The sequence below is a fragment of the Babylonia areolata genome, chromosome 22 (assembly GCF_041734735.1).
Source record: "Babylonia areolata isolate BAREFJ2019XMU chromosome 22, ASM4173473v1, whole genome shotgun sequence".
Taxonomy (NCBI): Eukaryota; Metazoa; Mollusca; class Gastropoda; order Neogastropoda; family Buccinidae; genus Babylonia; species Babylonia areolata.
In genome coordinates this window covers 15,314,533-15,327,032 of record NC_134897.1, presented here as the reverse complement: position 1 = coordinate 15,327,032, position 12,500 = coordinate 15,314,533, and the positions used below count along the sequence as shown (strand labels likewise).

At 46.7% G+C, this 12,500-nt stretch overlaps 1 protein-coding gene across 3 annotated transcripts in view; it reads right to left on the bottom strand.

The window, feature by feature from the left end:
- LOC143297156 (tripartite motif-containing protein 2-like) overlaps positions 1-12,500 on the bottom strand; it is a 28,852-nt gene that overhangs the window by 3,902 nt on the left and 12,450 nt on the right. For 2 of the 3 annotated variants that reach the window (XM_076609341.1, XM_076609342.1), the window contains exons 2-5: positions 11,320-11,449; positions 5,332-5,540; positions 3,050-3,241; positions 907-1,092 (exon numbers count right to left, since the gene is read on the bottom strand). In XM_076609341.1, coding sequence (XP_076465456.1) covers positions 907-1,092; positions 3,050-3,241; positions 5,332-5,540; positions 11,320-11,449 — 717 coding nt within the window. Of the gene's footprint in view, positions 1-906; positions 1,093-3,049; positions 3,242-5,331; positions 5,541-7,673; positions 8,291-11,319; positions 11,450-12,500 lie in introns of those variants that run through there. The other variant, XM_076609343.1, reaches the window with a different exon arrangement.

Below are 12,500 nucleotides of genomic sequence, written 5' to 3'. Positions count from 1 at the left end.
GGGATGGGGGAGGGGAGGGTTTTCCTCTAAACCACACACACACACGTGCACACACACACACGTGCACACACACACACACACACACATACACACACACATACACACACACACATACACACATACACTCACACAAAGGGCGAATTGCTTTTTGACTAAATTGTCGGTAATATTTCTTGCATATGAAGTGCTCAAACAGCAGCCGATCATACACTGTTAACTTGCCATATGTTAAAGCCCCATATCCCTCACCTGAAATCATTTTTGCTGTTGACAATTTTCATCAGTTGATGGCTAATATTCGATTTGGCTTTCTGTTATAGTTGATAGCTTTTCGTAACAAGTAGTTATATTGAAAACCTTTTTATTCTTTTTTAAAGAAACATTCACCCAATTGTTCACATTACCCAAATCTCTCTCTCACACACACACACACACACACACACACACACACACACACACACACACTCACTATTTTTCATACTCGCATATGGGTGGAGTGAGTTTTCCACTCGTCTAACGTTCGTGAAAAGACATTAAACTAAAGAACGCACGCACGCACACAAACAAACAAACAACACACACACATACACAAACTATTTTCCATACTCACATATGTGTGGAGTGAGTTTTCCACTCATCTAATATCACTAATCGTGAAAAGACATTAAACTAAATAGCGCACGCACGCACGCACGCACACAAACACACACACACACAAACAAACACACACACACACACAAACACACACACACAGACAAACACACACACACACACACACACACACACGCACACACACGCACACACATAAACACACACACACACACACACACACACACACACACACCCACAGACAAACACACACACACACACACACACACACACACACACACACACACACACACACACCTCAATGTCCTTCATGGTATCGTTGAGGATTGGGGTGTATTTGTTGAGGGCCTCATCCACGTTGACGACGACGTGACCTTTGGCCTCTTTGTGGTCAATGACGGTGCAGTCACAGCACACGGGCTGGATGCACGGTTCGCAGAAAAAGTGTAAGGGCTGCATCTGGTGCTTGGAGCAGTACTGCACCTGGTGAACACACACACACATACATTAACACATCACAACACACACACACACACACACACACACACACACACACACACACACCATTCACAGAACAGTCACAAGACAACCCCCACCCTCACCTCCCCCTCCACTAGACTTTTACTGGTGCTTGGGGATTAGGGGGTGCACGGGAGGGGTAGTACCTCTAGAGGGGGGGGGGGGGGAGGGCTTGTCACGCTCTTCCGGGTGTGGTTCGTCCTCTGTTGGTCCCCACCGGCACCCAGCTCTCACCTATGGGTCCTAGAAGCTGCTAGCATGCGGCAGCGCCCAACCCCCGGGCAACGGCTTTGACAGGTTGGCTAAACTAGGTGAGGGTAGCCGACGGGTCTCAAACCCTCGGTGAGTTAGGGCTTGTCTACCCAAGCATGTGAAGACTGGATCCGGTGGACTCTGCGGAAGAAACCTTCATGGTTCAACGGAGAGGAAGGCGGTTGCAGCAGAGCACTGTGGAGTGCTGAGGGCAGGATGAGGCACATAGGACATCCTGGTCATCCACTGCATCCGTTTCCATCTCCAGTCGTCTTGACCTCGTCTTGCCACTGGATACAGACGGTCTCGGACAAGAGAGTGAGGTCGACGGTGCGCAACTCCTCCTCACTATGAACAAAGTCATCGCGCAAGTCATCAGTCACCCTTCATCCCATACCATCATTTCCCCAAGCCCTGTGGCGACAGGCGAGCGAAAAAGCGACAGGTGTGGGTACACTGGCAGTCGTAGCCGCGGACCTGCACACAGGCGGCCCAGGCCATAGGGTCGTTTTTCACCGACTGGAGCAGCGGTGGAGATCGGCAGCCCCCTGAGCGACTGAGCAGCCCTCTTCAAGTCAGCACTGCTCACCTCCATGGCATGAGGAAGGGGCTAGAAAAGGTGCCCTCAACATTGCCTGCTCCACACCACCCTAGTCAGCATACCGCGGCTGACGGAGACCCTACCCAAGCGGTCGACACACAAAGGAAAAAAAGAAGAAAACAAGGAGCACCCCAACACAACACAGTTCATCACAACAGACGACAATACAACACAGTCCATGACAACAGATGACAACACGACACAGTCCATGACAACAGACAATACAACACAGTCCATGACAACAGACGACAACACAACACAGTCCATGACAACAGACAACAACACAACACAGTCCATGACAACAGACAACACAACACAGTTCATCACAACAGACAACACAACACAGTTCATCACAACAGACAACACAACACAGTCCATCACAACAGACGACACAACACAGTCCATCACAACAGACGACACAACACAGTCCATCACAACAGACGACAACACAACAGACAACAACACAACACAGTCCATCACAACAGACGACACAACACAGTCCATCACAACAGACGACAACACAACAGACAACAACACAACACAGTCCATCACAACAGACGACAACACAACACAGTCCATCACGACAGACGACAACACAAAACAACACAGCCCATGACAACAGACGACAACACAAAACAGTCCATGACAATAGACAACACAGCCCATCACAACAGACAACACAACATAGCCCATCACAACAGACAACACGACACAGTCCATGACAACAGACGACAACACGACACAGTCCATGACAACAGACACAACACAGCCCATCACAACAGACAAACAACACAACACAGTCCATGACAACAGACAACACAACACAGTCCATGACAACAGACGACAACACAACACAGTCCATGACAACAGACAACACAACACAGCCCATCACAACAGACAACACAACACAGTCCATGACCACAGACGACAACAAAACACAGTCCATGACAACAGACAACAAAACACAGTCCATGACAACAGACGACAACACAATACAGTCCATGACAACAGACAACACAACACAGTCCATCACACAGCTCCCCCCCTCCACACACCCCCACCCCTCACCTCGCTCCTGCCCGTGTCCTTGACGAAGGAGAGGAGGTCCACAATGGTGTGGTCGTTGGGCAGACGCCGGAGCTCGGCCTCCGAGGTGATGAGTCCCTCCCGGCACGTGGGGCACTGGATCTTCACCGCCATCGGCATCCCGCGGAACGCCGACGTCAGCGCCTGCCGGAACTCGCCCTCCACCCGGAACATCTGACACCCGGAATAAAACCCTCTGTCACTCTGTACCCAATGTCTGGGGCATCTGGCACCCTGAATAAACCCGCTTTCACTCTGTATCCCGTGTCTGGGGGATGAGGTTTGGGGGTTATGGCGGTGTCTTCCTGATTCACTCATTCCCGATTTCTCTCTTCCACAATCGACTGTCACTTCTTTGGAGATCCCTATTCGCTATTCCCCAGTCGTCAATCACTAAAGTGCTGATTACCAGACACAAGGTGTGATGACAACTGACCTGACACAGACAGTGCAGACACAAGGTGTGGTGACAACTGACCTGACACAGACAGTGCAGACACAAGGTGTGATGACAACTGACCTGACACAGACAATGCAGACACAAGGTGTGGTGACAAGTGACCTGACACAGACAATGCAGACACAAGGTGTGATGACAACTGACCTGACACAGACAGTGCAGACACAAGGTGACAATTGACCTGACACAGACAATGCAGACACAAGGTGTAATGACAACTGACCTGACACAGACAGTGCAGACACAAGGTGTGGTGACAACTGACCTGACACAGACAGTGCAGACACAAGGTGTGGTGACAATTGACCTGACACAGACAGTGCAGACACAAGGAGTGGTGACAACTGACCTGACACAGACAGTGCAGACACAAGGTGTGATGACAACTGACCTGACACATACAGTGCAGACACAAGGTGACAATTGACCTGACACAGACAATGCAGACACAAGGTGTAGTGACAACTGACCTGACACAGACAGTGCAGACACAAGGTGTGGCGACAACTGACCTGACACAGACAGTGCAGACACAAGGTGTGGTGACAACTGACCTGACACAGACAGTGCAGACACAAGGTGTGATGACAACTGACCTGACACAGACAGTGCAGACACAAGGTGACAATTGACCTGACACAGACAATGCAGACACAAGGTGACAATTGACCTGACACAGACAATGCAGACACAAGGTGTGGTGACAACTGACCTGACACAGACAATGCAGACACAAGGTGTGGTGACAACTGACCTGACACAGACAGTGCAGACACAAGGTGTGGTGACAACTGACCTGACACAGACAGTGCAGACACAAGGTGTGGTGACAACTGACCTGACACAGACAGTGCAGACAAGATGACAACTGACCTGACACAGACAGTCCAGACACAGGGTGACAACTGACCTGACACAGACAGTGCAGACAGAAAGTTTTGATGACAACAAACCTGACACAGACAGTAAAGACACAAGGTGTGATGACAACTGACCTGACACAGACAGAGCAGACAGAAGGTGACAACTGAACTGACACAGACAGTGCAGACACAAGGTGTGATGACAACTGACCTGACACACACAGTGCAGACACAAGATGACAACTGACCTGACACAGACAGTGTAGACACAGGGTGACAACTAACCTGACACAGACAGTGCAGACAAGGTGTGGTGACAACTGACCTGACACAGACAGTGCAGACACAAGGTGTGGTGACAACTGACCTGACACAGACAGTGCAGACACAAGGTGTGATGACAACTGACCTGACACAGACAGTGCAGACACAAGGTGTGATGACAACTGACCTGACACAGACAGTGCAAACACAAGATGACAACTAACCTGACACAGACAGTGTAGACACAAGGTGACAACTAACCTGACACAGACAGTGCAGACAAGGTGTGGTGACAACTGACCTGACACACACAGTGCAGACACAAGGTGTGGTGACAACTGACCTGACACAGACAGTGCAGACACCAGGTGTGATGACAACTGACCTGACAGACAGTGCAGACACCAGGTGTGATGACAACTGACCTGACACAGACAGTGCAGACACAAGGTGTGGTGACAACTGACCTGACACAGACAGTGCAGACACCAGGTGTGATGACAACTGACCTGACAAAGACAGTGCAGACACCAGGTGTGATGACAACTGACCTGACACAGACAGTGCAGACACAAGGTGTGGTGACAACTGACCTGACACAGACAGTGCAGACACAAGGTGTAGTGACAACTGACCTGACACAGACAGTGCAGACACAAGGTGTGGTGACAACTGACCTGACACAGACAGTACAGACAGAAGGTATGGTGACAGGGCAGCATCTTGGGCATCTTGTCGTGCTGGTTGTAGGCCTCGCGGCAGATGAGGCACTTGAGGAAGGTGTCCTCGAAGCGCTCCTCGTCAAAGATGAGGTTCCGCCGGCGGTTCTTCTCCATCTCTCGCATCTGGTGCTGGGACAGGGAACGGCTGTCCATGCTGCTGTCCGCTGCACAGCGATTGGTTGGTTGGTCAGGTCATTGGTCGTGTGCATTACAGCACCTATTTCATGATTGGTTGGTTCGTCAGGTCATTGGTCGTGTGTATCACTGCACCTATTTCATGATTGGATGGTTCGTCAGGTCATTGGTCGTGTGCATTACTGCACGTATTTCCTGATTGGCTGGTTCACCAGGTCATTGGTCGTGTGTATCACTGCACCTGTTTCATGATTGGATGGTTCTTCATGTCATTCATCGTGTGCATAGCTGTGCCTACTTCACAACTGGCTGGTTGGTCAGGTCATTGGTCGTGCGCATTACAGCACCTATTTCATGACTGGCTGGTTCATCAGGTCATTGATCGTGTGCATTACTGCACCTATTTCATGACTGGTTGGTTCGTCAGGTCAATGGTCGTGTGCATTTCTGCACCTGTTTCCCGTCCGTTATCGTGTTGTACAAAAGAATATGCATAAACAAACATGTTTTTCCCCGTACGAACATGATTGTGGAGGAAAGCAGTTGCATGTAACAACTGAGCAACTCTCTTCTATTACTTCAAAATAATTGGAGAGAGAGAGAGAGAGAGAGAGAGAGAGAGAGAGAGCGTTTTTAACATTCGATATTTTATTCACACATTTTTACCCGGAAATTATACTCCGCGATTTTGTCACTGAATTCCGCAAAGGAAGTCTGAGAGCGGCCGTACTGAAATAAAGTTTGGGACTTGCTGGACTATATCTAGTGATAGACAAAGAGATAGATAACGTGGTGTCTTGTTTAGTTAACAGTAGAAAGAACGCGTATTGATTCTCCTCATATGTCGGTAGTTATGTGCGGATATGGACACGAGTGCGCGCGCGTGTGGCTGTGTGTGTGTGTGGGGGGGGGGGGGGGGGGGGGGGGGGGGGGGGGGGGGGGAATGGGGGTGCCCCAATTATGCACGTTCGTTGTAAACACTACACTTATTTGGGCCCTCGTTCTGAAGCGAGGGTGCAGACAGATGTGTTGCTTCACAGCTGGCCAGAACGACTGTCACCATCACCACACAGCTATTGATTGATCCAGGGCCGGGAGAAGCAGCCATGCAAACAGCACAGTGTTGGCCGCTCTGGTTAATGATGTGTGGATGTGGGACAACAGGCGGCAAGGTCTTGTTCAATGCTGTGGGCTCCATAGGTGTTTTTTTTCCACCTCGATAAACATGGGAGCGGCTAAATGCACAGGCGTACTGCTGTAGAGCCTTAATGAACAAAGCTGAGATCATAACAATTATTGTCATAATTTTTCTGGTATTATTTACTTACCGGACTTTTCGGAGATAACACGACTTCACTCTCTGCCTAACTGTTCAGTGTTGTGTTGTTTAAAGTAACCTGCCCCTTTTCTTGAGTTTCCTTCCTTGTTTTCATTTCTTTTCTCTCTGTGTACCGTGTTATGGCAATGGCGGTCCGTTCAAACAAAACTCAAAACGCTCGCAAACATGGAATAAACACAGCACCGATCGTCCAGTTAGTTTTGTGTTATCAGACAGTACTGACAGAATATGGCGGTGCATTATGACTTACTTCCTGACTGCCATTGTGTGTGCGAGAGACAGGAACAGGAAGAAGCTGTCAGAGCTGTCATAGGTGACGGAGCAGCTGTCTCTCGCACACACAACTACATCTCACGAAAATCATTGTGTATGGCCAACATTTTTATCAAGCTTATGGTTTTGTCTCGTTATCCAATTGGCCATTCGAAGATTTGGGATATCTGTTTATCATCTTTGTCATTAAGTATTCTTTGACTTTTGTCTGATCTATGAATATCTATCTTCAGGTCTGTTGCACATCTATACACACACCCACATACACAGGGACACACACACACACACACACACACACACATTTTAAGAACATTTTGAGAGAATAAAAACAAAATACAGTGATTTAAAGGACAACTAGATAGATCCCAGCGCTAATGCTGCAACAATATGCGGATTTCAAGGAGAGCCCAAATCACAGCGTTAAAGACACACAAGCGATTTCAAAGAACATGTTGAGAGGAAAAACAAAAACCTAGGTCAGTGCTAATGCTGCACCGACCCAAAAGGATGCGTGTTTTCAGGACAGCTCTAAACGTCGTGAACCAGTTACCAGAGTGATGTCTTCTTCGGCTGTGTTGACAGGACAGCCTGTTCGCACGGAGATAACAGGGCGGTGAATCCCTTGACGACATCGCCAGCAACTTGTCTTGATTTCTTTTGAATTCTGATTTTTCGGTAACCATTCAGTGCGGTGGCTTGTCTTCTCAGCGGCACAGTTCGTTGTTGTGATGAAGCAGAGGAGGTGTCATTTTTCAAAAAAAAATTCTCCTTCGACGATTGAATGTACACTCCCTTACATCACCCACACACACCCCCAAAAAAGCAAGCACAGTTTGACAGGCGCGGATAAACTAATTAAGCTGACACCACACCTATAACCACAAGTCTGTGGGATGCTGACAAGTCCGTCACAAAGGAGGTTTTGTCATCAATCAGACGACAGACTGTAGGCAAGCTGTATACTGAACGTATCGACAGTGGGAAGAAGGACTCATTTAACGAAGCTGCCCACCCTCAACACTGACGCCTGCTGTCAACACGTCCACACTGTCTATAATCATGATGATACACAGACTCCATTTCAGCTCCCAGTGCTGGTTTCAGACCCTGATTCGTCACCACTCGCTGCTGCTGATGATCCAACACACACACTGGCTGATCGACAAGCGGTGATGTTTCGCTGGCAGGCAAAGCACATGTATATTATTATAATATTATTCACCGCCGTGTTCGAGGACTCGGTGTGCACGACGGCAAGCCAAGCGGAACGGTGCGGCAACATGTTACCTGCCTCCCCGACACCCCCCACCCCCTCAGACTCCACCCTGTCCCCCCTCCACACACACACACACACACACACACACTGCGGGGGACTTGGCGACAGATGGACCCGCGTTTTACAAACGTGATTGAGTCCTCTGTGTGTGTGTGTGTGTGTGTGTGTGAGTGTGTGTGTGTGCGTGCGTGCCTCTGTATGTGTGTGTGTGTGTGTGCGCGCGCGCGCGCGTGCCTCTGTGTGCGCGTGTGTGTGTGTGTGTGTGCGCGCGCGCGCGTGTGCGTGCGTGCCTCTGTGTGTGTGTGTGTGTGTGTGTGTGTGTGTGTGTGGAAGGAAGGTGGCAGAATGGTTAACACGCCAATATAGAGAGTCCGTGAGGATGTGGGTTCGAATCCCGCTCTTTCCCTCTCTCCCAAGTTCGGCTGGAAAATCGAACTGAGTGTCCAGTCATTCGGATGAGACGATAAACTAAGGTCTCGTGTGCAGCACGCGCTTGGCGCACTGAAAAAGAACCCATGGCAACGAGAATGCTGTTCTCTGGAAAAAAAAATTGTAGAAGAAATCCACTCTGACAAGTACACAACTATATAAGAATGCACTCAAGGCCTGACTAAGCGCGTTGGGTTATGCTGCTGGTAAGGCGTCTGCCTAACAGATGTGGTGTAGCGTATATGGATTTGTCCTGATTGTAAGAGGCCTCCTTGAGAAACTGAAACTGTGTGTGTGTGTGTGTGTGTGTGTGTGTGTGTGGTGCTGGGTGCTGGGTACAGACGTACGGTTGGGAAAGAGGTGGGAGCGGACAGGGTAGGGTGGTTACGTGGGTGTGCGAGCAGGTGGGGGAGAGGGGACTGCATGACCAGGACCTGAAGATGTTTCAAGTTGCGTGGATTATGTGCCGTTCTCTCTCTCTCTCTCTCTCTCTGTGTGTATATATATATATATATATATATATAATAGAATATGTCTTTATTACCAAGTGTACCGGGGTCACAAGGAATACTGGGAGGGTGATAGCACATAACAAGGTACGAACACAAATCGAACAAGAGAGGCAAGGCCTTCAAGACTCACTTGTGATACACTTTAAAAAATCTAATAGTTAAAATGTGTTTTGTATTTGTTACTATAAAACTTCGGATTAAAAGAAAAAGAAAAAAAAGTCCTAATGGCAGATTCGAACCCAGCGTGTTCGGATGAGAAGAAACTGTCTTATCCATTACACTATAGTGGCTCCTTAACTGACGTTATAGTATATAAATATGCTTTTTTAAAGGGCGATAAATCGATTGCGGTATTCGCAGTGAAAACGCTGTTTAAATCGTATTATTCTGGTGTATCTTGGGCATTCAACAAATCTTTAAGGGCAATTAAAAATTCTTTTTAAGTCCAGGTAAAGGAGACGTAGCTATCGCCGCAATCACACTGCAACATTTAGCCGTTTTCTCTGGATCTTGATAGATGTGCAAGTTTAGTTACACCCGGTTGACACGGTCGATTCAATTTCTCTTTTATGTTTATTCTAGTTTTACAGTTTTAAAGTTGATATGAAAATTGAGTATTTTGTTAAACTAATAACATGTAGAGCCAAGTACAAGTACTTTTAAACGTCATATGTAGTGAAAAGGACTTCATTTTGAGAAAAGTCAAGACTGGAAATTTTTGCGTTTCATCAATTCAAGGGTATAAACTCTCATGGTTTATTATTTTAAACTGTGAATTCCCACTGATTCTATGGACATTTTTATGGCAGTTTGGGGCATAATCCAGTAAGTGATGAGGCGTTCACAAATCTTTATCTGAATAAATATTTCGGTCTCCTCCTCCAACTTTCCATCACATGTTATTGTGTATTGTCGATTGAATATAGGATTGAACGGGCAGGTCAACAACTTGAAACAAAATGGCGTCGTTGTGTTCGCGAAGAATATGAGCACGCGCTTTGAATATGTATAAATATGTGTACGCAATTGATTTTTGCCCATGACCTTCAGGGCTCAGCCAATAGATCTATAAAGTCCACTCGTCGTATTGATTATAGTATTTTCCGAAAAAGACCACTTGGGCGAATGAACATAGTGAAAGCCCTGTACACTGAGAGTAAAACACACAAGCTTTTTTTGTCTTGAGTATAATTTCAAAATGTAATGTTTAAGATGAGAAAGATCAGTTTAAAGCAAATTAAGCCCCCTAGCATTAATTACAGATTAATTTCCCTTTTTTACTATCTGCACCAAAGACATGCAAAATAAATATAACTTCCATGCTTAGCAAAAGAAGCTCCTGTTTGAACAAAAAATGATAAAAATGACTGCTCTTGTTGTTGTGTCAGAATATCAGATGAAAGTGCCAAGTTTAGAGAATAAGAGAAAAAAAAAAATATATATATAACAGTAAATTCATTTTGCATATAATTTGGTTTCTTTTAAAAAATTTTTTGGTGCCCATCCAAGAGGTGAAATATTGTTTTAAACTAGATGACTGGAAAGAATTGAATTTTTCCGATTTTTATGCCAAATTTGGTGACAACTGACAAAGTATTTGCAGAGAAAATGGCAATGTTAAAGTTTACCACGGACACACACACACACAAACAACCGAACACCGGGTTAAAACATAGACTCGCTTCGTTTACACAAGTGAGTCAAAAATCATACACAAACACAGATACAGTAGAAATTAGGATACATACAAGTGCATATCAATACAAAAACTCGTGCATACTCACACATGCACGCACTGCACACACACACACGCACTTCTACATATATATCTACGGATTAGGAGGTGAGGGTGTGTGGGGGTGGGGCGGGGAGAGTAAAGGAAAGAATGAACAAGCCAAGAACGAAGAGCGACAGACACGTCACCAGCAAAAAGAAAACAACAACAAAAACAAATAAACAAAAAAACAAACAGAACCTACGTTCCTCAGTCGTCGTCTTCAGAGGTGGGAAGCCTTGAACTTTGTCCTCAATTTGCATGTCCTCCGAACTGCTCACCGTGAAGTCACGCACCTCAACTTCCTGTCGCGCAGTCGCAGTCTCACCGGAAACCTGTAAAAAAAAAGAAAAAAAAGAAAGATAATACAAGTACAAATATGTTAACTATTGGTTTGGTCTGTCAATCTCCGAGCTCCGTCCATCACCCCTTTTGCCCTAATTCCTTGGGAACGCCAACATCTCTGATAGTTATAAATAGTGTTCACACTTTTTCAGGTGCCACAGCCGAGTTGAGTGTTGGACTTGTGGTCCAATGTTCACCAATGGTCAAGGTTCGGGGTCTCCGTTTCAGCATGACTTGTGTCCTTGGGAAAGGCGCTTTACTCTGGTTTTCATCACTCTACCCAGGTGTGAATGGGGAAGTGAGCATAGCATGTGAGTGGGGAGGCTAAAACGGCCGAAGAAAAGGATTGGGCCCCGCCTTCCTATGCCGTGCTTTATTTGTATTTGTATTTCTTTTTATCACAACAGATTTCTCTATGTGAAATTCCGGCTGCTCTCCCCAGGGAGAACGCGTCGCTACACTACAGACAGCGTCACCCCCTTTTTTGGTATTTTTTTCCTGCGTGCAGTTTTTTTTAAATTTGTTTTTCCTATCGAAGTGGATTTTTCTACAGAATTTTGCCAGGAGCAACCCTTTTGTTGCCGTGGGTTCTTTTACGTGCGCTAAGTGCATGCTGCACTTCGATTTATCGTCTCATCCGAATGACTAGCGTCCAGACCACCACTCAAGGTCTAGTGGAGGGGGAGAAAATAAAACGGCAGCTGAGCCGTGATTCGAACCAGCGCACTCAGATTCTCTCGCTTCCGAGGCGGAAGCGTTGCCTCTTGGCCATCACTCCACTTTAGACAGAGGGTGGAAAAGTTTACTGCCATGACGGCCATGAAAGGCAACAGGACATTCAGCCTTTGCCTTTTGAACATTTAGAAAGTCTCGCTTGATATGCCCCCTTTTCTGTCATTGTTTTTTTTTTCTATATTTATTTCTATTCTTTATGTCGTCGCTTTCTCGTGTCCTGCCTTTTCGTTCATTTGTATAGATGTTGTAGAAAAACTCATAAACATTTTCTTCTCTCTCTCTCTCTCTTTAGCACTCAGAGGTATA